This window comes from Schistosoma mansoni, chromosome W (assembly GCF_000237925.1).
Source record: "Schistosoma mansoni strain Puerto Rico chromosome W, complete genome".
Classification (NCBI taxonomy): domain Eukaryota; kingdom Metazoa; phylum Platyhelminthes; class Trematoda; order Strigeidida; family Schistosomatidae; genus Schistosoma; species Schistosoma mansoni.
In genome coordinates, this window is record NC_031502.1 from 25,955,135 (window position 1) to 25,981,950 (window position 26,816).

Sequence of the window (26,816 nt, forward strand, 5' to 3'; positions counted from 1 at the left end):
TAGTCATATTCTAGCTATTCCACCACAAATGACTCAACTTCAGTTGCCATGGGCATTGTCTACTCTTCTTTTCGTCCTTTCTTTTCTGTTCTCCCTTTCAGTCCTCTCGTCATATGCCACAGAAAATACCTATGAAATGGGTGATTTCGTCCTGAGCAGTCACTAATACCTCAGGTGTTCCAGAAGGATATAAGGTTGCAGTCCCTAGAAGCTCTCAACTTTATGTGGATTTATTTTAGACCATCAGTTGCACGTCGCAACGCAACCTACATAAAGCGCGTCAGCCCTCATGTTGACAATACGAGTCTCACTAGTATTATTTACAACTTTATGTGGGAAGTGTTATTCCGCGTAATTCTACGATCAATGTACCTTATAAAATATCAAAATGAGTAACCCACGACAGTAAAGACTGTATCTTCTGTTACTTTTCTTTCATTCCTAATTATTCTTTTAATAAAATCTTTCGGATAATTGTTCATCATTAGGGTAGATGTAATTAAATTTATTTCCTTTTTTATATCGTTTGGTTCAGTGACAAGTTTCTGAGCTCTTGTAATCATATTTTTGACCACTGTCACTTTGGTCGAGGGTGGATGTGCCGATTTAAAATCTAGATATTTTCCTGAAATTGTCGGCTTTCGGAATATACTAATTTTTAAGCTATCATTATCTTTCCTTTCAACTAAACAGTCTAGGAAAGGTAAATTTGTGTTCAAGAGATTCTAACTCTTTGGTGAATTTGATTTTTCCATCAAAGTTGTTGACAAGTTTAAACAGTTCGTCCAAATGGTCTCGTTTTATAATGACAAAAGTGTCATCTACATATCTTAACCATACTTTTGGTGCCTGAGAACACATTGAGATGGCACTAGTTTCCAATGAATGCATGAAGAGGTTAGCAACAATTGGGGAAACCGGTGATCCCATAGCTACACCTTCTGTCTGTCTGTACTGAATATAGTTGAATGTAAACATAGATCTAACGCTTTAATAATATCCGTGGTAACTAGAGGACAGCGCTGTTTAAGATCAATGTCAGAATCTAATAGATTATATATAATATCTAATGTTTTCTCAATTGGAACATTAGTGAATAATGAGCAAACATCAAAACTTGCCATTATTTCATCTTCTTCTATATGAATATTAGAGATAACATCTTTAAAATCATTCGAATTTTTTATTCCGTGTTTGATTAGGCTTTCATATGGTTTTAGAATCTTAGCTAGGTATCTAGAAAGATTGTAGGTTGGTGAATTGGTATAATCAACAACAGGTCTTATTGGGACATCTGTTTTATGTATTTTTGGTAATCCATAAAATCTGCATGGTTTGTTGCTTTTCGGATATAGAGAAAACCATAGAGATGTTCCTAGTGTCGGTTTTAAAGCCTGTAGCATTTTGGCTGTTTCGGCTTTCAACTTATTCAAAGTTGCTCTACATTTGTTAATCTTGATTTTTTCATAAGGTCCAGATTGGAGATGTTCATTGACTTTTTTCTCATAATCAGAATTATTCATAACAACAGTGGTGTTTCCCTTGTCAGCTCTCATAATAACAATTTTTCTGTCTTTACGTAGCTGTTTTAGAGCATACATTTCTTCTTTACATAGATTAGGTTTATTTGGTTTTTGTTTCAATAACGCATTTGAGATTTTAAACCTCACTGAATTCGCTTGATCAGTCGGAACATTGTTTAAGGCAGGTTCAATAACCGGAATAATTTCAGAAGCCATAAGTTGTGTTTTGCTCAAATTGAAATTGAGGCCTTTTTTAAGCAATGATAGTTCGTGTTGATTTAAATGTTTGTCAGATAGATTCACAACAATTTTGTTTATATCTAGTTTTTGGAATTGTTTCTAATCGTGTCATTATTGGAATTTGATAGATGTTTAAACATTTGTTCGAATTTTCTTATTTGACGTTTTTTTGTAATTTGATCATAAAAGTTTTCTTTATGTTTAAAAAATTCAACAACATTTGTTTTTATTTCTGGTGGTATAATTAATGATAAAACATTATCAATGTTTGCGATACGTGAACGTAGAGATTCCAAATTTTTAGTGGATTTATGAATACGTTCTCTAAGAAATACTCTAGTAGCTGTAATAGCTGCTTTTTGTGATCGTGGTGAATCGTCTGGAGTCTTGACTCAGTGTATAATGAACTCAGTGAACCATGTACCTATTTATATTCGATAATTTTGATGTTTGATTATAATTCCTTGAAAAAGCTTGGACCAGATTGCCAGGCGAAACGTTGGGTTTAATTAAAATTCATTCGCTGAGATTTTACAAATATATATTATTCCTATTTAATGTCTTACATCAACTCGGCGCTCAAATACTGTGAAACTATTCGCTCTAATTTAGACGAGAGTTCTTATATAATTTTATTGTTGTTTGCATTTGGCGTGACAGATTTTGTATATCAAAGAAATTAGAATTTTTCTAATTACTATTTAATTGGATAAGGGATCAAAGATCATTAGGAGGTTTGCCAGAAGGAAAATACTGACCCAGGTTTTCTGCTAACTCATACTCATTAGAAAGGTGTACTTCAAAGCTTGAGGAAACCGATGCTTTTCGTGTGATTGGAAAACATGTCACCCAGTTCCCAGTTAGAGACATTAGCACTCATTTATTCAGACCTCTTATTTACACTGATTAGTCACTGAGTAGTAACCAATGTCATTTTTGTCAAGCGGTAGTTTTGTGAATATGTAACTTATTGTGAGAAAGAACAGCTTTTCATGATTTCTAATAGTCACTTTACATGTAAGTAATTGGTACATTGAATACCTTGAAATTTCGTTTATGTATCGCACCTCCTAAGTTGATAAGTTGAATACTAAAATAACAGCGTCCTGATCATAAATGTGAGTTTACAAAAGAAACTGATCATTTGGAATTGGCAAAACACTGAAGATCAAATGTGTTTTCAGTGCAGATGCAAGGCTAATATCACTAATAATAAGCACTTGAAAACATCAACTACAAGAAAATTTCCGGGTATTTCCAGACTGCATGAAATTCATAAATGGTGGGAGCTGGTTAGTGCTATTCACCTTTACACAAATAGTGTCTCAAAACCGAGTACATAACCGATTTGAATTATTTGACTTCTTTTGTACTGCAAAATTAATCGAATTTTCAGTGATAAAACACAAGAATAACCTTAGAGTAATAAAATTATTTTTGAGATTTCTTAGCCGTATAAAAATCCCTTCAGTACTTCGAGATAGATGGAACTTTTCGACCCAAGGAATTTCAACTACCCAAATTGTGTAGCACTAGTGAATTTGCAACTAATAAACAAGTAACCCATAATTAATCAGTTAGTTTCGAAATAAATAATCAAATAAAGTAATGATTGAGAACGTTTTGAGCAAAAGCGTCATTAAACTTACCTGTGCTTCCGCTTGTATAACAAACCATAAATAAACTCTCTGGTTTTGGAGTCTAAAACCCAGAAATAAACAACAGCTTTTATAAGATGGGAAAAAGGTGCCCATATATTGATGTTAATGGTGATTAGTTTGACATAACATATCAATATTGTAATTAATTTGCATGAATTTTTGCAAAAAAGTGACTATAGAATGGTGAATTGCCCTACATGAGTATAAGTGTATAATCAGTCAGTCAGTCAGCGACAACGTAGGACCAGGCACATATATGCATCGGTCCAAGTTGCCATACCTTGTTAGCACAACAAGATGAACACCGGATTCATAGAAGTAATTAATCTAGTGGTGGTAGTATATAAAGAAAGGTGTATAATGATAACAGAACAAAAAATTTCCGTGATACTATTAGATTGTGAACTGTATTGTTATGTCAGTAGTCAAAAAATAACTGCAACGATATCGTTAGTTATTCTTTTTTGGCATGGACTTAAAAACATTAGTTGATTTTTTCTGTACACGACGTAACTTTACAATTTAAGCTAGCTATTAGTCAACCCGTAGATCCTTTTGTGCCACTCAAGAATCTACGTTCCCATTGAGGTAAACATACGGCCATTTTGAGTAACCAATACAGTAATTTTTAATAGGAAAGTACAAATGTTTAGGAAAAATAATCATGCTCTAAATAAAGACATTAATATATCTTAAAATTACTTGCGACAACACAGAAAGTATAAACATAATGATGCCTATCAATAAATGTCATTCGACAATCATTCCTGAAACAGAAAGCACCATGAATGTGAGACCTTTAAAGCTATGGAATCAAATAAGCTGTTATTGGTGGACAATTTTAAAATTATGTTCAGATGAATCTCAATGCAGAAAAATACACAGGAAAGGAGTATACCACAAGAAATGAATCAGCATATACTTAGTAGGAAAAAAACTCACTTCAGTGCAAATGAGCTCTCCAGTATTGAACTCCTAAAATTAAAATTAAAAAGAATCTTATATAAGAAACTTTCAAAAATGTCAGTCACTTGTGAGTAAACTCACGGTTAGCAATTAACCTGCAGTGAAATTTCAATAAGATTTAACTGATAAATGAAAGTGCTTGAATTTTACAGAAAACAATTATTTTTGAGTAAAGAGCAAAAAAGTCTACCAATGAACAGAGTGAGACTATTCCATCCAACCACTTTGGACGATACATATAAAACTTTATTTTAAACAAAATTCGACTAAACTGTACATGTGACAAGGATAGAGTTCACCATACAGATGATATTCACATAAATTGTCTGAACACTTGATGTGATTTATATATAGTCACAAAAACAGCAGAAGACACAACGAAAGCGTTAATTGAATACTCGCAAAAGTATCTTGAAACGATTGTCATGAAAATATCTAGTAAGGAAACAAAAGCAATGTTTATAAACAAGAGACCAAGACAAAGTTAAAATAAATGCTGTAACAGTTGAAAAAGTGCAATCGTTTCAGTACGTGCGGTTCATTGTAAGTCAAGGTGCCCTCCTGATGAAGCTACCCGAGACAATATAACGAAGGTACGAAATGCAATAACTAGAATAAAACCAATTCTAAGATCAAGTAATATCAACATAAAAGCAAAGGCAAAATTAATTGATACAACAGTGATACCTGCCCTGATGTATGATCCAGAAAAAGACTCAATGAAATTAGAAACAGTGTTAAATACTGCGAGATGGGTGACTTTAGAAATTAATAATAAAAACAAAAAATAACAGTAGATGAGTTAAAAGAGAACATTAAATTACCAAACTGAAAAAATCTGACAAAACCGACTGAAGTCATGGCAAATAGCCAAACAGAAATAGAACGACATTATGTGCAAACTGATTGACAGAATGATAGAATGCAAACTTCTAGTGCGAAAAGCCCATAAGAAGAGGTTGGATCAGGCAACTACAAGCACTTGGCGAACAACTAACTAATAACCGCTTGAACAGCCTATATAAAGTAAACCTAAACAGAAGTGATAATAAAAGGATAGTGGCTAGCAGTGGAATCCAGGACGCGCATTTCGTCCTATTCGGGATTCGTCAGCTAGATGTACCTGCATCTCACAGTTGATTTTCAATCTGGGACTCGAACCCAGTACCGTTCGCTCCAAACGCTATCGCGTTTTCGACTTAGCTACTGAGTCCTGATAGCCACCTGATTATGCAATGGGGTGAAGTATAAATTCACTTGGTGTTGTTTATAAAGCTTTTGACTTCAGGCAATGTCGAGGCAATCGATCACAATGGCGTAGGTGTATACACTCTTTATCTTCCCTCAAACCTTGAGATTAAAATTGCTTCATAACTTTTTTTTCCTTCCTATACTATATCCTTATATACAACCTTTCTTTATATACTACCACCACTAAATTAATTACTTCTATGAATCCGGTGTTCATCTTGTTGTGCTAACAAGGTATGGCAACTTGGACCGATGCATATATGTGCCTGGTCCTACGTTGTCGCTGACTGACTGAATGCCGAGGCAGTCCGCATAGGATCCACATATGCAAACAAGAGACTGATCAATCCCAGTCCTAAATAACAATGGGAAGATACAAGTACAAAACACCAAGTGAATTTAGAAGCGATAATACTTATAAACCCACCATATTTGGAAAACGAGAGCTATTAATCGAACTTTTAAATAGAAACTGAAATCGACTATTTACTCCCGATAAAGAAATGTGTCGTAACTGCAAAAATGATCATGGAAATAAAGGAACAGAAATCGTAAAAACAGGCATATATATGCACGTCCAATAGAAGACTATCCAAAATAAAACAAAATATAAGGATGAATGATAAAACACATACAAACATGAAATCCACATAAAATAAATGAATTTGAGCAGGAAAAAGGAGAATATAGGCAAACAAAAGACCCTGGAGTCTCGACTATCGTGAAGAATAACAAAAGAAAACATAACGCACATGATCATTGCTATTTGATTCATAAGTGCTCCGCGATCACTGGATGTAAAATAAAAAAAGTCAACATCAAGACAAAGACAGCTATTGAGACCCAATAGTTGTGCCGTGTCAACAATGTGTCCAGATAAGCCAATCAGCTTCAGCAAGCTGTGTGGTTGAGATGGACACCTAAATGTTCACAAAAACAAATAAAATCGAATGATCCAATATGAGATGACTTTTAATTTGCATCTGTATTCGCTCGCTTACTCTCATTAGCATTTATGCTCGATTTCGTTCGTGTGCTTGTGGCTTAGTGATCTGCGCTATTCAGTAATCAATTCAGGTCGAAGCTTCATATTGCTTTCTAAAATTTATCTAATAGTGGCTATCAGGGTAGTTGATATACGAAGCCTTAAAAAATATTTGGAAGATAATCCATTACAAGATAAACGCTTGTCAGCATATGGGCACTTACATACTCCTGTTACCCCTCGTGGAGAAGCAGTAGAACTATCTTGACATTCGTATTGAAGATTCTCACTTTGAAATTATTTGGGAATTGTTTTGAGTCCCATATGTTCTTCAATTGTAGGAATGCGATCCTTTCTTTGCCAATCCTCGCCTTTACGTCTGCATCAGATCCTTCACGTTCATCGATGATGCTGTTCAGGCATGTAAAACTGTTCACCTCTTCCAGAGTTTCTCCATCGAGTATGATCAGGTTAATGTTCTCTGTGTTGAATTTGAGGATGATGCTTTTTCCCTTGTGTGTGTTGAGGCCTACTGGCACACTGTTAGTCTTGACCTGCATTTGTTGATGTGTATGGGATAGAAGAGCTAGGTCATCTACCAAGTCCAAGTCTAGTTGCATCCAACTTGTCCATTGTATTCCGTGCTTCACCCCCAGATGTCGAGGCTTTCATAATCCAGTCAACCACCAGGAGAAAGAGTAGGCAGCCTTATCTGACTCCGGTCCTCACATAGAATGCGTCTGTCAGCTGTTCTCCATGCACCACTTTGCACTGTAGTCCGTCGTATGAATTCCGAACGATGTTGACGATCTTCTCAGGTACTCCATAGTGTCGAACGAGTTTCCATAATGTTCTCCTATCCACACTGTCAAATATTTTCTCATAGTCAATGAAGTTGATATGTGGTGACGAGTTCCATTTAATTGATTGTTCAATAATGATCCATAGTGTTGCGATTTGGTCTATGTGCGACCGATCCTTACGGAATCCAGCTTGTTTATCTCGAGGCTAGACGTCTACTGAGTTTTTTATCCGGTTCAACAACACTCTGTTAAAAACCTTTCCTAGTACTGACAGTAGTGTTATGCCTCTGTAGTTCTCACATTTGCTCAGATCTGCTTTCGTATCTTGATGAGGTATCCTTCTCCCCAGTTCGTCGGCATTTGTTCTTCCTCCCAAATCTTCCTGAATAGAACATGGAGCATTTTTTCACTTACTTCTGTGTCTGACTTTAGTGCTTCGGCTGGTATATTGTCAGGTACAGCTGCTTTTCCACTCCTGGTTTGTCTGATGACCATGCTGATTCTTTCGAGTCACGAAATCAGTTCGGGGACTCAAATTCAAATCTTATGAAGAGAGCCTCCAATCACCTAACCTTTACCCATTAGAGTATAGGCGTCTTAGAGGTGACCTTCTGATGACTTACAGTATCGTTAACACTACTGGACATCCCCTTAAACACCTACTTAACTTTAACTCCGAAACAAACCTAAGGGGTAACACCCAGCAACTGGAGACATAACAGAGCAGAACGGACTGTAGACACAACTTCTACTCCTTAAGAGTAGTCAAATGCTGGAATTCGCTACCGGCTGAGCTAGTCCAAGCGACTACTCAGGAGTCCTTTAAGAGAAAACTTGACATATTATTAAGCACTAAGGATAGTATCTTACTATGATTTTACCAATTTCTTGTTCCTCTTTTATCGATAATATACCTAGGTTCCTGCTGAAGGTATTGGTGATCCAATGCTACTAGACACGGAAGCCCGTTAAGCGAAAGCTTCTTTTATTCTGTCCACAACCGTTTGATTGTTGGTGTGGGTCTGTGTGTGCTGCCACGATGTACGGTAGGTTCAGTGGAGCTGGTTTATTCAAGAGCTCTTCAGATGTGTTCTACCCATCTGTTCCTCTGTTCTTGTATCTCAGTAACTGGCTTGTCTTCTTTGTCCTCGACTGGCCTTTCTGGTTTACTATTTTTTCTTGGTAGTTTCTTCGTTATATCCGAGTTCCTGCTATTGTAGCACTTTTCCACCTATCAGCTCTAATAGTCGTTGTCAGTGGTTTGTTTGCTTTTGTGTATTCGGTCTGTGCCTTGGCTTTCTCTGCTCTTACTCGGCTGTTGTTGATCACTGCATTTTTCATTCTTTTTTGAATCTTGCTCAAGGTATTAGCGGAAATTCGTTCTTCATGCTGGTGCTTGTTGGGGCATGGCACGTCCTAGCATATTTAGGTTATTGCTTCTTTGGTTCCCTTCCAGTTGCTTCCCATAGCAGTTTCTTCTACTTTGAGTATATCTTGTTGATAAATCCAATTGAACGCTTGATTCGGTTTCCTAAGCTCTTCTAGTAACCCCTAAGCTAAATCTACACAGCATCTTGAACACGAGAGAAAAGGCATGATATATGGAAAAAACGCTTTACTCCAAGGTTAGTTTATGTAGTTGTTGTCAGTTAGTGATTTTAAAAAGGATCACATTAATAACGTCTAATAATCTTTATTGTAAAGCCTGTATAGGAAATGCTCCAAAAGAGATATTTTTTGCTACACTACGCTTACTCTTTCCTTTGTTCGACCTGTTTTATTAACACAATGCTTCGATAATTTGTTTACGATGAAGAAATTTCGTTGTCTAGGTACAGATGAACTGTTTATTCATTTTTGTGAATGTAATATAGTTTGAAATAGGTAACACTGTTTCACGTATCTCTTCTACTGGTTCACAGAAAACATTGTGAAGTGAAAATAAACTAGGGTAGAATCCAATACGTAGTGTGACGATGGTATATAAGAAAAGGTCAAAAGGTAAACGGAGCTTGGTAGTCAAAAGAAGAGAACAAAAAACAAGGGAACTGATAAAATTCTCTTCTCTTTCAGTTGCCCAGCCTCGCCTACTTTTTTTAAACAATGATAATAAAATCTGACAATGACTCACTCTATTGAAATCAATTTAACTTTTAAAGATGGATTGAAAGAGCAGTAAGACTATACAATAATTTTTGCCTTTCAAAGTTTTTTCATGGTATTGGGCACAATTTTTAAAAAACTTCACGTATTCGAATGGATTTACCATTTTTTTGATCAAGTGTAGGTATCCAAAAAAAATACTTTGCAGAGTGAAGATATTGAAAAAAGTGTCGTGTTTATGAATAAATAAGAAGAAACATGGAACTGTTTTGAAAATTAACATTACAAGTAATGTCTTAAAAGTTTTTCTCGCCTTTAAGTTAATATGAAAGTTGAGATCAAAGAGCAGGAGTATCTCTGTACCCTCACATATGTATATTGTTTTCAATGAATTGATTGATGGAAAAAGTGGCATTCGAAAATTTCAAACAGTGTAGAATAAATAAGGCAGTACATTCTGTTCTATTGAACACAATGTGATAATAACAGGAGTAACTTTGAAAGTAAATAACGTCCATTTCTTTTATTTGATATTACTAAAGAGAATATAATGTTAAACTCAAAGTTTTAAGCTGACAAGACATACTAGTGTTAAGCTGACAATAAAAGGAATTATTAAAATACGTCTTGTGCCAATTAAATCATTCTGTGCTTCCCTATCGTCTAGTTACATCAATGACTATTGATGTTAGTAGAATGATAAACCGTATTAATTTAATTTAGTGCAACTCACTAGTCAAGTACAGGTGCTTATATCCTATTCTTGTGAAAACTAGTGAATATATTCGGTTTCTCAGATATAAATAAACAGAAAATATAAGTCTATTGCTTTAACCAATAAGTAGCTGCTTAAAAAAACTAGACACATTACAGAACTGTTACATGAAATCCCGTTTACCTATGGATCTTGGTGTCTTAAAAACCTAGTTTAAAAGGGTTATGCTTGCTCTTTAACCTAGCTAGTCAATATTATTGAAATAGGTAGAAGAGAAGCTTGTAAATAAATGGAGCGAAGTCATGCTTTTCCTTAATGTTTTGTTGCGTGGTTTAACTTGTTCTATTTATGTACTGGAAACAAAACAACTGGCATGATTGAATCACAATCGTCCGCTTTTCACTATCGATACAACCTTTTGTTATTTAGTTACCAAGTTATGAGTTGTGATGATACAAAAAGGTTTAAATATTTTTAACGTTATAAGGCTCTCAATTAGTTGGGAATGATGTTAAAGATTACAAAATATAGGTGTCCTGTAAACAATAATGTAACTCATTTACCAAGATTTACTCATTAGGCTTTGGATCATATGGTTTATATGAGGCCTAGTGATATCACCCAGCTACTCAGAGAGATGAAGGTGGAAGAAGTTTGAAACCGGTGGTTGAAAGCTGAGTGTTTTAATTCTCAAGTCAACGTAACACTGTACGAGTAGACGAGTATTAATTTGTTCTCGATTGTTTTTCTCAAAGAAAAGATAGGCAAGCAAAAAATAAATAAAGTATCTAGGAGAGAGGTCGTACATTATTAGAAAACAGTGACCAGTAATAGTAAGCAGAAAGTATGAATGCATTAAACTACAAAAACTATGATACTAATAAAATTGATGATGATAAGATGATGGATAGTTTATAGATTAGTTAGTTTTAATTAACCTTGTCGTTATTTGTGATTTGTAGTCTATGCACCAACCGGAAAGATATGCGAATATAAAGAGGATTGATAAATGACCAATAATAAACACCAACTTATTTTCTTGACAAGGTCATAATTATCATAACTGAAAAATAGTCACTAGAAACTGTAAAACCTATTGCATACCTATTCTATTATCAGCCTCGAAAAAATGCTTGTAATAAAGCGTTTTAGTAAGTTAGAATTTGATTATTAGTGGTTCTTAAATTTCAGTCTAATAGTGAGAATCACTTTACTCAAGCCTCCAGATACAACTTGTTGATATGAGCTCGAAAGTTTGAAACCGAAATGCAAGACGGCCTATTGACACAAACTTGAACAACAAACTTCAATCAATAAATGGAAATACTAGTTTTTTTAATAGTAAACCACGATTTGTTTGATACTCGATCAGTTAAGTTTTAAGTTAAGTCTAAATAAATATGGCTTTCTGTCATTTTGTAGTATTTAGCAAATATTGGATTATGAGCAATTAGGTTTCAGGGTAATTCTAGTGATAAATTCATTGTCATAACAGTTCAATTACGAACAGCAAAAAACATCTCCCGATCAGATTGATGAACAGAAGAACTAAGATTATATAAAGTACCATAATTTTCATAGTTAAACTCGGATAAACAATTGTTAAAAAGGCTGTCCGTCCCTGGTTAACATTCGTTCGTCTACTGCTTATAGCATAAACACATCAAAAACAATACGCAGATAAGGATAAAAAACTGGTTATAGGAAAAAACTCGGGACTAGAACAAAGCAACCCGACATTATTAATACTAATTATGTAAAGTTCAATGAAGGGTGACTTAGTTTTATTCTGCCTTTTAACAACCGGACCAACTTATCAGATGTTACTAAGATGTTTAAAACATATATAAAAATGAAACTCACTAAGAATTCTTCATAGTCGTAAATTTTCACCAAACTGTTAACTGATGAAACAGAAGCAGGCTTTGCATTTGTAGACGAGTTAGGAAATAAGATAATGTGTTGTAATGTGTTGGGCGCGAATGTAGTAATATGTTGTGCCACTTCAATTGAGTCACAAAACATTATTGGGAGCTTAGCTAGATAGAAAATAAAGATTAGAACGAATAAACTAAGAGTAATAAGTTAACATATTACCAAAAACATGGATATCAAAATTCATAATCACTGAAACAAGATTCAAGTGAATAGTTTGTTCATTCATTTGTGGAGAAAAACCTGTATCTTTAATCCACTGGTTTTCGCCACATGTATCATAACTACGTTGATTGAGAACTGAAAAATGAAAGAGCGATATATAGTTGAATTCATGAGTCGATCTAAGCTAGACCACCATTGATAACCTGGAAGCACTGGACGGCCGTGCAGTGGTGGTCTAGCTTAAATCAACTCTTGAATTCAACTATTAAAATTACTACAATCCACACAAACTCCCATTCTGATAAGAGTGATATATGTCTATCAGTAATTGAGAATTTTAAAACGTCTAATGAATTTATAAAATGAAATGAAAAAAAGAATTACCTCACTTTTTATAGGAATGGTTTAAATGAAATAAAAAAGAGAAAACTTCTAAAGTGTTTGTTGAATCGTACGAGTGATTACTGGGTGATAATGGTGTCTCGATTTTAATGTATATGGTATGAATGGAAAATAGTTTTATGTTCGAGACTATTTTAGTACCCTAGAAAAGTACTATAGTTTGTTCTCTAGGAAGCTACCTTTTCATTTAACTTTTCTTAACTACAGTATTTGTGGCTTTTATGGATGACATTGATTTTTACGGGATAAAACCCCTCTAATTATAGGCCATTATAAACACTGAGCTTATTTAATATGATCGATATACTCTTATGTATAACTCTACCAGAGGTGCTTGTAATCTAAATGAATTATATTGCTGTCATCTGATAAATTTTCAGCTATGTAGATTTTTGCAGAGATTAAATAAGATAAACGTTTCTACTGTTGTTCATGAACTTTATGAAAGAATCATAGTTAAAAATTAGTGTTTATAATAATATAATTGTAGTCAGGTAGCCTCCGTTGTTGACCAATCGAAAAACCTCCTTCAATGTTGTCATCAGTGAAGCAGCTTCAAGTATTTTTTCGAAACAACAGCAAAAAACCTTACATAAAGATATTTCAAATGGCATTTTATTTGTTTTTCTTTTACGTAGTGGTTATTTTAATATGCCACCGGGAGCTCAATCTCTTCTATCATCAAAGGCCGTAAATATTATATGAAACAACAAACTCGGATAAATGTGAGCAGAAATATTTTAACTTCACTCAACGGAAAAGCATAATCTTCTGTAAAATGAATATTAAAGTAATTTTAAATAATTATCGCATAGCTTAGTGGACTAGTTCAAGAGAAGTGTTAAATACATGTACGTTAATGTCTATTTGCGCATATTTTAGAGAGTGGAATCCGGGACATATGGTCAATTCTTTTAGATTTTACAGTTACTAGTTTAATATTTTTGAACATAAAATGTGGAAATTTGTATGAGTATCTATTATCTAAACAGTAGATTGGATGGTAATAGCGCATAACTTTATAAAACTCTTTCGGTATTTTTATATCATGAGTTAGCCCCCAAATGCCCTGGTACGGCCGAGAGTGGGGAGAGTCTACTCTCCCTCTCGAAATGCTCTCACATGGCCAGCGAATATATAGCCTCTGCCAGGGAAGTCCTACTCACTGCCTTCTCGTGGCGGGGGTGTTGTTTACGAAAGTGAGAGGACGAAAAGCGAATGTCCGGCGCTTTAGCCGGGTTGGTGGACACGGAGGGTACACCTAGGGGAGTTGGAAAACCCTGATTCCAAACCAATGGTGCACATGGGCTCCAGTATCCTGGTGGAACGAATGGCGGACGAACCTGTCATTGGTCAACGGCTACCATGGGACTGCATCTCCTCACGATGCTCCACTGCCTTGTGGATCAGACCTTTTGGTCAAAGGCTCGGGGTGTGGCCCCCTAAGAAAACCACCTGCTTCGGTTTGGGCACCCGGGCAGTATCGCAGCCCACACACACAAATAGTGTGGCGCATGTGTACCTGGTGCCCTTTTGTACCAATATATATGTGTTTAAATAAATAAATAAATAAATATCATGAGTTATAAACCAGCTTTTAGAGATAACAAGAAATGTTACGACAATTTTGATACTTAGAGACCATCTGGACAAAATGAACGGATGATCACGTGGCAAACACAGATGATGTAATCGCAAATCCCGATGGACAGAAGGACGAAATAATTGTTTGAAGCATCCTAACTAATCAAATATTTACTGGTAATGCCCAAAAGAACTTCCGATCCATTTCACTAAAACGTGCTAATACGACAGTGAAGAATAATGCAGGAATAGAAACCGATTTGCAATGACTGGACACAAACCAACAACAAATACGGTCGTGACTCTGCAGTACTATATATATATATGTATTCAATTAGTATTGTTTGGTTTGAATCTTCCCACCGATGTGTTAGGACTGCAACTGGTCAGTCTCTAATTGGCATATGTGCATACTGTGCGTATTGCCTCGATATAGCCTTAAAAATCAAAACTCCTTATATTCATTGTTAACTAGTTCAAAAGATAACAGAAAAACGATTAGATGACATGTTTTGATTGGTCCAATGTTAGCATAAGTTGTTTAGAAACAGTGGCTGGGTGAATTAAAGCTGTATCAGTGAACGTCCTAAAATGTTGATTTCTAATGCCGTCAATTATCCTCACATGTTTGATTAGTTATTTAATCATCAGTACTTTTATATTTCGTTTACAACTAGTACACTATCGGTAAACCACCTAACCGTGGTAAAATAAGTTATTAATTCGATAATCTGAGACCTGATTTCAGCTCTCAATCCATAGGTTTGAATACATCACTTGATGAAGTGTATTGGACTTGAGCTGAAAAAAGGATAGCAGCTATTTTCGTTGACAAGGATTTTTGCGGCAGTGATGAAACCAAGAACTATTTATTTATTCTAGAGATGGGATCTACTGTTCAGATTTGTATTTATTAAGAAAGACGGAATTCATTTCAACCCTTCATAGTTCTTTGTTCGAATGGTACTCATCAAACATGCAGGAGTAACTGGATATTAATAAATATTGTTCAGCCTAAATCAAATAATTCAAAGAACAAACATTATATGAGTGCTTAACATTTGTATCAGTAAATATATCTTAAATGATGTTACTGTTAATTATCGAATAACGTTTAAAAATACTTCAATTTATGTCATCTAGCATTCCTTAGTCATAGATACAATTATCAATATTAATGACTGAAATGAACCTAAAACTAAGCTTTAAGGTGAGTTACCGTACTGAAAAACGATTGAACTCGATTGACAAAAAAACTGATAGAAAACCTTCATTCTTACTTTGTTTAAGTATAGTTAAAATAGCTTCCTCGCCTAAAGTATCATACAATGGTACAATAGTATAACCAGAGAATGTACAAGCCAATTCGACCATTATCCACTAACAAGCAGACAGAAAAGAAAACAATACATTTGTATCTAGTGTTTGTACATTGAATATATCTTTTAAAAAATTTACAACTTGCATAATAATACACAGACGATTATTGTTCAGCAACGAACATTGAGAAAATAATGAACAGTTGGTGATGTGAATGGATCAATCTAAGTCTTAATGTTTCAAAGTATAGTGAAAGTGGACTCCGTAAAAGAATCATAAAAAGTGTAGACAACAATAAAAGTGGCGCGATCAAAGTAGTTCAATAACTATACTTCGACAGACACAAAAACATGTTACCTGAATAAAAGCCTCATCAATAAAGTTTTGGAAACAATGGCTCCTTGAAACATTATACATCCATAGCAAACTTATGTGAACGGTTAGCCACATTATGAATTAGTGACATTCTTGGCATGACCACCATTGAGCTTCCTCAGTCTACATCTACTTCAAGGAGCAATATAAATTCAAGAACGTGATGTCCAGATTAACGAGATTTTCAGCTGCATTCTGCACTGAAGATATCAGCTTAGTGCTTACGAAAATAATAAATATGACTTAATCTAGCAATTAGAGAGTGGATGAACCGGAATACAAGCTCCATAGCGAGTTTTAGAACTGAGCGTTTATAATATTTTGAACGGTAGCTAACCGAACACATGATTGATAACTGTGATTAGTGCTACAAACTATTCACGGTCGGAATAGTATAATCCAGTTAGACTCAGTAAATGTCTAGCAATGTTTATTCCACGCTACTGTGATTTACTAAAGTGTTCCTACTAATTTCTTCTTAATTTCGTTCTAATTCGTACAACTTCACACTATATTACTTTATACGTAACTGGTTTATGAACTGTCCCATCTCAAATAAATAAGCATATATATATATATATATATATATATATATATATATATATATATGCAGCAAACGAACTGGTGAGCGTGTTTTTATTTATGATATAATCACTTCTTATTTGTTAAAACAAATGATAATAATGCTGTTAATAATAATAAATATAATAATGAAAATAAAAAAAATAATAATGAGAGAAACATTTCAGTTAACGAAAATAAAACCAAAACGAGTTCTTTCAGTTGAAGAAGTTACGTTCACTTTTATAAAGAAAGTTAGAGAAGGACCGTCACTGGCTTTTATTCTGATCCATGTCTCATAACGTCTCAAGTCAGTGTTGCACCATCTCTAGGACCTCAATCAAAGAATTGTGAAGGTCCAACAGAAGCCAGTCCCATACAGCTTTCTTTCAAACTACGATACCATGTCATACAATGACCACCTCTCCGCTTTTTCAAGCCAGTCCCAGAGTTGGCAAATAATACACGACATGGAATTCTCTGGAATGACATCCGGAGGACATGTCCTGGCCACCGAAGTCACTGTTTCAGAGTAGTGACACTAATTGAATTATCGTTGCCGTACCCAAACACACGATGTCGAACCTCTGTATTACTAACATGGTGTTGCCACTGGATATCAGCAACCCTTCGGAAACAACGATAACCAAACACAGAGTGCAGCCAGTCCTGTTAAAGTACTTTACACTTAGAAGGTGTAAACCACATACCATACCAACGCGCCTAACTAAGACTCGTGAACTGCAAACACGAGAAAATCAGGCTGGCTTCAGACCTGGTCGTGACTGTATCGACCACATATTCACCATTCGTCAAGTTTTAGAGCACAGACACGTTTATCGGCGTCCGACAATGATAGTTTTTCTTGACTTGAAAGCAGCATTTGACTCTGTAGACCGAGAGGTTCTGTGGCAGTGTCTGTCATTGAAAGGTGTACCTCAGAAGTACATAAACCTTGTGAAGGCTCTTTACTCGAACACTATCAGTCGAGTGAGAGCTTATGGCGAACTGTCATATGATTTTACAACCTCAAGTGGTGTCCGTCAATGCTGTCCACTATCCCCATTTTTGTTTAACTTCATTATAGACCTGTTGCTGGAAATAACACTCTCGTCGACTGAATTTTCAGGAATTGATCTCCTACCAGGGGGACCACTAAGCGACTTAGAATACGCAGATGACATAGTCCTGTTTGGTGAAGACACTGACAAAATGCAGAGTCTTCTGTTGGAACTCAGTAATAATGCCAGGATGTTTGGGATGCGTTTCTCCCCATCCAAATGTAAATTGTTACTCCAGGACTGGCCTGCGTCAACACCCGAACTAAGGATAGGGAGTGAAGTAGTCGAACGCGTCGATAACTTCACTTATCTTGGAAGTCTGATCAGCCCTAATGGGTTGGAGTCTGACGAAATCTCAGCACGGATTCAAAAAGCTCGTTTGGCTTTCGCCAACTTACGTCACCTATGGCGAAGACGAGATATCCGTCTATCAATTAAGGGACGAGTATACTGCGCATCAGTTCGCTCTGTTCTACTTTACGGCTGTGAAACATGGCCATTAAGAGTAGAAGATACTCGTAGGTTACTAGTATTTGACCACAGATGTCTTAGAAATATTGCTCGCATCTGCTGGGATCACCGGGTAAGTAATAGTGAGGTTCGACACAGGGTATTAGGGAACGATGGTAAATCAGTTGATGAGGTGATGAATCTTCATCGACTGAGATGGTTGGGCCATGTGTTACGTATGCCTGAACACCGATTACCACGACGCGCTATGATGACTAGTATTGGGGATGGTTGAAAGAGAGTTAGGGGCGGCCAAACCAAAACATGGCATCAGTGTTTGAAGTGACTAACTTCTAGCCTCAGCCATGTTGGCAGATGCAGACTACCTGGTTGGGGTCCGCGTGACTGTCGTAACCAATGGTTGGAGACTCTAGGTGACATGGCTCAGAATCGATCACAATGGCGTAGGTGTATTTACTCTTTATCTTCCCTTAAACCTTGAGATTAAAATTGCTTCATATCTGTCTTTCTTCCTGTACTATATCCTTATATACAACCTTTCTTTATATACTACCACCACTAGATTAATTACTTCTATGAATCCGGTGTTGATCTTGTTGTGCTAACGAGGTATGGCAACTTGAACCGATGCATATATGTGCCTGGTCCTACGTTGTAGCTGACTGACTGACTGACCATACCAACGGGCACTAACTGTCAACTGATTAAGTGCAGACTGCATGGTTTGGATATCATCGCACAGTAAGACAATATCATCCACACACTCAAGGTCAAGGAGTTGTTTTTCAGGTGACAGATCCACACAACCATTGTGGTGTGGGCTACTTATATCGACATAAGTAGTATATATCGTGAGTCAGGAATAGAATATCTGGCAGCAGAAGATCGAGGAGGGAAGAACAGAAACAGAAAGCCATTGGTGTGGAAATGCAGGAACAATGAAGCCTGGAACGGTTAATGAACATTTTGAAAATGAATTATTAGAGTATGGTTTTTCTATTTTATCAAGCAACTTTGTAATATTTGCTAAATAGACGATCGGTTGTCCTCATCTGTGTTCTCATTCGCTCCATTTTGTGTCGTTGCCTTCACTAAGGATGAAGATCCCATGGCCGAAGGAATTTGAAGACGGAAATTTGTTGAGCTTCCTGAAGGAGTTTGAAGCTGTAGCCGAGCTGGTGGGGGTGAAGGAGCCAAGGCGGTGGTGGTGCTGGGGACACTGCTTAGGGGCAGGGAGAAGGCTATATATGACAGCTTGGACGATGCTAGCGGTGGGACGACACGGGAGGCAGTCACAGAACGGTTGATCGTGGAGTTCGACAGCCCAGTGGATAGGGAACAAGAACTGCAGAGGTTCCAAATGGCGAAGTTGCCGATCGATGGTGGCCAACTGGTGCTGGTCGTAGAGCTTACCAGGTTGTCGCGCCGCGCGCTGCCGAATTTGGATGAGGGTAGGCCAGTCGCATCGATGTTGCCGGGGCGGCAGACATCGATGGACGTTGGCGATTGGCATTGTTTTACTCACTCCAGGCTTCTTGTTGCCGGACGTGTTGAAAGAGCTTCCGGCAGTTACTAGATGCAGCTGCTACTCCCAACTCGTTAGTCCTCTCTAACCACCATGCTCCTCGTTCCTTACGCAAGCTTTGCACGATTTCATTTCGTAACAGCCTTCGTTTGTGGTCAAACTCACGGTCACCTGGAGTAGACCGACGGGCTTCCATCAGTTGTAAGGAGCCAGAAGAAACCAAGTGTTTATAAACGGGACGTTTTGCAAAAGCTGCGAGAGACTTTACTCGCCATTTTCATAGCGTCAAGCAATTGCAACCAATACTCATTTGTACTTTTCGGTGGGCTGGTAGCTAGCCTTGAACCTAGCTCGGTTTGATATTTAGTTGCAACAGGAGCTGTAACCAATTTACTGACGTTGGTCTGTTTAAGACGATGAATTTGTTGACCACTGAAACGTGAGGTAGGATTAGCAAAAACAAGGTCATGATCAGAGTCCAGATAGGTACTCCAAAAGGAGTCTTGCACACAACCACGCTAGCGGTAGCTGATCGCGATGTGACCAGTCTAAGTTCTGGTTTAAGATGCAGAGGGAGGACGCCAGGTAGCATATAGGCGATGGCCGTACCGTTGGTTAGTGCTAGCCAGTAACAAGTTGTAGTATGCTGGCAGTTGCAGTACCGTTATCTGACCTGCGACCAGCAAGTCCCCATCGGCCACCTAAACGACTTTCTTCTGTGCCTAGACGCCCGATCTGAGTATTCAAGTGCTACAATATCTGTCGAACGAACTTTCTGCAGAAAAACATAACTGGTGGTAAAACTCATCCTCAATAGCATCCGGGCTGCAATCTGTCAGAGTGTAGGCAGAGGTGACGAAAGACATCGTTTATCACACCGATTTCTTCTCACTTTGAAGGACCTTTCTAATCTAACAGCACATAAACGACTGTTATTGGGGATAGATCGGTGCTGCCTCAGTTCTAGCGCTTAGTGAGACACCAACGCCAGCAAGACCAGACGGAGATGCCAGTGTCCCCGGATAAACTCACATAAAACAAGCTTCCCGAAGTGACAAATGGAGAGCGAATTTGTAGTATTTCACCAGAGTCTTGAATACAGATCTCAGATAGACAACAGACATCGATGTTGGGACTTTTCAAAGACATAGCCAACCCTATCTGTTGTTCGATCTGCATTAGTGTGCGAACGTTGAAGAAGGCCAGTTTGAATGGTATAACTGGTTTCAGAAAGACTGGGTCAGTATTCGTAGTCGGTGGCAGCATTCAAACTTCGACCTATCAGCGACTTCAGATCGTTTATAGGGGACAAGGTTTCCATCATAGGCGAGCTGCTGTAAGTTGAAAAATAAACTACGTAAAGTGAGAATAAATGTGATTACATAAGTGACGTAGTATAAAAGAAATAAAAACGAATGTTATCAGATGATTGAGAATACGATTTGTCTGAATGAGCGTTGAAGCAATGGAAATTTTTCCAGCCGCAGTAATCATTGATTTGTGTGTGGGCTAAGATACTGCCCGGGTACCCAAACCGAAGCAGGTAGTTTTCTCAGGGGGGGCACACCCAAAGCCCTTGACCTAAAAGTCTAATCCACTGGACAGTGGAGCATTGTTGAAAGATGCAGTCTCATGGTAGCCAGTCATCGACAAGATTCATACGCCATTTGTCCTCTCAGAACCCTGGGGCCCATGTGCACCAATAGACTCTCGGTACCCATCAACCCGGTTAAGGCACCGGATACTGACCTTTTGTCCTCTCAATTTCGTAAACAACATCCCCACCGTGAGAAGGACCTTCCTGGAGGTGGCTGTATGCGAGGCCATGTGTGAGCGTTTCGAGAGGGAGAGCAGGCTCTCTCTACCTTTGGTCGTACCGGGTTATTTGGAGGCAACCGAATGATAAGTTATAGCCTAGTCTCAGTGGGGATAATTCAAAATAGAGGTTATTCAGAATTAAATGAAGCGCAAGAATGCGGAATCAGAGTTAAAGGTTGATCCTGAAAACGAGATGAAGGAGGCTTCAAACTTAGATTTGTGTCTTTGTGCTTCTCACTCCTAACACATACCTACCTAAAAAGCTGACATTCAAGGCAACTGAGTAAATTAGTGCATAATATTAGCTTTCATTACTATACAGTGACGAAAACCCGTAGTCTAATCATAACGTCTAAACACGGATTTACTTTTAGTTTTACGTTCATATCATTGTGGGATATGCACACCAGGTTAGCTAAGTAATGAAATATTCAAGTCTTTAAGCTGTTAACTAGAAATAACTGCAGTGAAGTATCCATTTAGAGAACACTGCGAATTACAGTCACATGCTTCTTTCAAACTGTCGCCACTGTCAACTAATAATAGAAAAAGCAGAGTTATATTGATTGTAAAGTAAATCAGCTGTGCTTCATTTTTGTTAGTTAATTATGTCACTTTAAAAGACCTATCAACAGTAGAATAATGTTTTTATCAAATTATGATTAATTTGCCTGGAAGAAAATAGCTAATTTACTAAAAAACAAAAGCACACTTTAGCTGAGAACAGGAGAAAACCAATCACTTTCTATACCTTTCCAAATGTTAATTCTACATGAGGTATTGCAAAATTAAAATTGGTTGCATCTGAAAAATAAAACACGTGAATCCCCTAATAATAATATTTGAACATAAATTCACATTTATGATCAAAATTTTCTACAATTACTAAAATCAATTGGCTCGCATAAGAATGTTTAGTGCTTTAAAATGTCACATTAATAAGCAGTATAAAAATTCAGATAATGAAACGTATAAATAACAAAGAATTAAGAATGGTAAGTGCATGGAATAAATTATTGTGTAAAAACTTTAATTTAAATAGAGATATTCTAAGAAAATACATTTGATATCGGAGATGTGTAATTCAAATATTTAGGTTCTTCACAGTAAAAATGGTGACTATTATGTAAAAGTTAAATGATGAGTGGATTAGAATGCTCAGCGATGACACACTGAATGCTTAGTTCAGGTGCTTATACGAAAAAATGTGTTTGTCTTGAACTTAGGATATTTCTTTAACGACAGTCAGGACTGATGTCGCCTTAAAGGGCAGTCGTTTTTTTTAGTGATATTTATTTGTTTTTATTCTAATATTATTTACTTCAATATGTTACTGTAGATGAGGATCAGTCTTTACCACTAAATGGTGTAGAGAAAAACAGGTGATGATTCTGATTGCCAATTGTTGAGAGCATGTTACTTCTTCAATAAGTAATCAAGGTTAATCCATTCATTTAAATACAATTACTCATTAAGAGAAATATAAGATGTTTGATATTCGTAACTTTTTAAGGGTATTTATTCAGTTCCAAGAGCCCACCACTACAGAAGTACTCAGCAGCTACTCGATCTCGTTACGGTATTCAGTACAACCCACACCAGCATAAAAATGATAGGAGTTTTTCATCAGGATTTCAGGTGAAGCTTGACTAATAATTAACGAGTAACCACGTTAGGCGGTCGTAATGCAGCAGTAAACCTGGTACCTGAAATCGTGGTTTAGTTTACCGGAAGCAAGTGAAGCAACACGAAACTTTTTACGTTTGAGAAATATGTAACCAAATATATTTAAAATGTGAGATGTCGGTAGATACAAGGAAAAAATTTATCTGGTGACTTAAATATTTGAAAGTAAATTCCAAACATGAGGTGGCTGGGAAGAAAACGGTACCAACATTATCAATGTGTTGTTCAAAGACATTTTGTTTTCAAAATATTCACTAGTGCTTCCGTCGCATTAATGAATGATGTCATTGGTAAACCAAGGTGATTGGCTGTGATATTATCGTTAAATGAAAAGTTATGAAATTATCCGCCTGATTAGTGCAATATCTCTAATCCACCATTAGACCATGGTTGTGACGATTAAAAACTCAAGCTGTTGTTTGGCATAGATTTGGTTTCTTTTTTAACTTCTTTAGGTTTTTGTCATGTGTAGAAGGTGATATAACTCTCTAAAACTAGCTGGGCAGTTTAGTTCAACGGATATCTAGGTTTCTTCCCTGAGGGAATTTCATTTAGTGTTTTCACATAAGTACTGAGACAGTTTTTAAACGTATGTAACAGCCTATATCAAACCTACCCTATAAGAGAGAAAGTAGGTTTTCATTGTAAATTTATCTTAGCCAAACAACCATTGAAAATCAGTAAGTGCTTGAGAGGTGTTTCGTCGTTGCACAGAACACATTGGAAGTGTACAGCTGCAACTTTGCAAAGAAACAAATCAAGAATCTTCAGGCGTTGTTACCATTGAACCAGTAAGTTGGCATCCAATGGTTTACGTTTTTAACCTTGATTAACTCGCAGTATTTTCTTCTGTAATAACTGCTCCACGTTTCACCTCTGGAGAGGTCGTGAGTACGCATTAGTAAAAGATTTCATAATAAGACGAGACGCCTAAATAATGCTCCTTGGTTTCCAATTGTCTTAGCTAATACCAAACTGTGTTGTGAACTATCTTCGAAACTGAGTAAATACACAGACCTGTCATCTTAAGGAAAAAAATGAGTTACTCAGTGAATAAACTCTGAGTAGATGAAGAGTCAGTTATTATTCCGCGATATGAGAAGTAGACATATAAGTGACTTACCTGTGGTGAATTTTTTGATGAAATACCAACAAAGAAATTTTCATATGAACCTCTGTCTTTCAATGCATGGAGAGCGGATCGTATAACCCCGATTTTATCATTCACCTATGTAAGAAATAGAAATTATAGTAAAGATGAAACCTCATTAAAGTAAATCTCATATCAATAAAAACCTATACTCTTTATTGATAAACACTAATATAAATAAACGAACAATATTGTTTTCGAGTAGATCCTCATTAGACCTTACTCTAATATACAGTAATATTTATATGCATATACGAAATTATTAAACCCATCAAGGCAATTTATGAGTCAATGATAACAATGGAATAGATTACATAACTAAACATAATGAGTAAAAAGTACAAATTGGTAATAAGACGACAGGTGTACTAGTTGTGATAAGAATAATAAAGGCTTGAATCAATATTACATAATGGGAAATAGGTCAATGATTAGAAAAATATATACACTGAAATAACATTCATAAAAATTATAAGATTACGCAATAAGAAATGTTCAGATACTTGGACCGTGAAACATTTATTTGAGAAAAAAGTTGGTAGGAGGGGGTGAAGAAAAATAAACAAAGAAAGAGTATGAAAAATGAAATCATTTATTAAAGCCAAGGGAGAGATAAGGGTGTTACAAATTTCTTATGAACAAAAAGGCTTGGATTGTTGGCTCGAATTCCTATAGCTTCTGCTATGTGTAAGAGACGAGATCGAACCCCATATGGAAAACTAGCAGGAATACGATAAATAACTTTAAATGACTTATTTCTGTCAATTATATAACCGCTATCGATCAAGTGTGAAAGAACCGAGCTCCGTATTGCCTTGACAATACCTTTTCCTAACCACGAAGGGAGGTGTTCACTAACTCTTTGGTTCAGTTGTCTGCCTTAATTGGTTTAATAATTTCGTGTATGCATATAAATATAACTGTATATTAGAGTAAAGCCTGATGAGGATCTAATCGAAAACAACATTGTTCGCTTATTTATGTTCTAAATCACAATATGGGAATTTTTCAAACACCAATATATTCTAAAGCTAACAGTGACCACATAGATGATGCATAATACGGAATAACAATATTTTGAAAATAACTTGATATTATTACTGGGTTAGCATTTACTATTTAAGTAAAACTGGTACAAGTATCTGAAAGTGGCTGAGAAAAGCTTAACTTACGTTTTCAGCTGACAGTCATAGTTATTACTCGAAAAAATGGAAAGTGGTCACGAAAAATCATGTCTTTTTGTTATGATATGTTATGCACGAGAAATCTACTGTAAGAAAAAAATATCTCTAGATATTATCATTTTTCCGACTAACATGGAACGGACTGATGACCACGTGTTCAAATCACTTTCAAACTTCAAATTCATGATTCCTATTTTATGAAGGTAGGTATATGGACTGAAAGTAACTATGGATGCGTTCAGTCCAACTATAAGTACGTTACTTTACACGATTACCATCTTTTTCCTCCTTCAACAGTGAACTAAAATTCAGTTAAACGATGTCGAATTCACTTCAATGAATACCAGTATTCGTATTATAGTCTTCCTTAGTTCCTTGATTTTGACTTAGTCGAAACCTACGTGAGTGTTTGCAAGGAAAGCAGCTAATAATATATTGTTACGTGCTTGACTCCAACTTCGCAATGATATGTAGATCTTTGGGATGAAGTGAAAAACTGCTGAAGTCAAATAGCCATCGGTGGATACAGATATTTGGGTTGCGCTTTACATCAATAAATTGGATTACTCAGACTTTGTGCGTATCCGTATATGGATATTAATTATCATGCATATGCTACCAAGGATTTTCAGTTCAATAATTAGGAACATCCATACATAACCCTAAAGTAATGAGGATCTATGCTTCATACTTACTTCGTTTTAACACTCACTGGTTAATGTGTGGCATGTTCACTCGACTTCAGATTGAGAAGTGGGTGAGTGACTGAGAAAGTGTAAGCTACCGCGTGTTTTAAACAAGATATAAAATTAAACCGATACTGCCAACAAAAGCTATGCCGATAAGGATTAAGGATAATAACAATGTGAATCGGTTTACTTGTCTATATGTAATCCACTTGTAATCCTGCTCACAGTATTCACGCCAACCCAAACAAGCTGAATTCCCTAATATTCAGAAGACAAGAACAACGATTTAAAAAAAATTAGCGTATGAGATTAAAAGTGAGAAAGTGCATATCGAAACATGACAGCAAAGAAATTGGTGGTAGATGAATTAACATAAAAAAAGACTGAATATATTAAACAGATAGTAGTCGAAAAATTTCCATTTAGAAAGATGGGATATTGCATACTTTAGAATGAGATGTTATTTTAGTAAAATGCAGCTTATAAACATGCACAATACACTTTACACGTAACGAAATTCACTGCTGAGTAAAACGTCCCATTAATTCGGCCAATATAAATGAATAGTTAGTTTGTTATGACAAGTTGAAGTGAATTATTGATGTCAACCAATTATATATATATATATATATATATATATATA

General features: G+C 36.2%; 1 protein-coding gene across 1 annotated transcript in view; it reads right to left on the bottom strand.

Annotated features, from left to right (window-relative positions):
* The window catches only part of Smp_165850 (long-chain-fatty-acid--CoA ligase), a gene marked incomplete at both ends in the record, with an annotated part of 47,973 nt that extends 21,544 nt beyond the window's left edge, over positions 1 to 26,429 (bottom strand). The window contains 5 exons of the mRNA XM_018789143.1: positions 4,367 to 4,399; positions 12,111 to 12,286; positions 15,614 to 15,713; positions 24,274 to 24,378; positions 26,364 to 26,429. Of these exons, the coding sequence (XP_018654615.1) occupies positions 4,367 to 4,399; positions 12,111 to 12,286; positions 15,614 to 15,713; positions 24,274 to 24,378; positions 26,364 to 26,429 (480 nt within the window). The remainder of the gene's footprint in view (positions 1 to 4,366; positions 4,400 to 12,110; positions 12,287 to 15,613; positions 15,714 to 24,273; positions 24,379 to 26,363) is intronic.
* Positions 26,430 to 26,816: the final 387 nt, after the last annotated feature.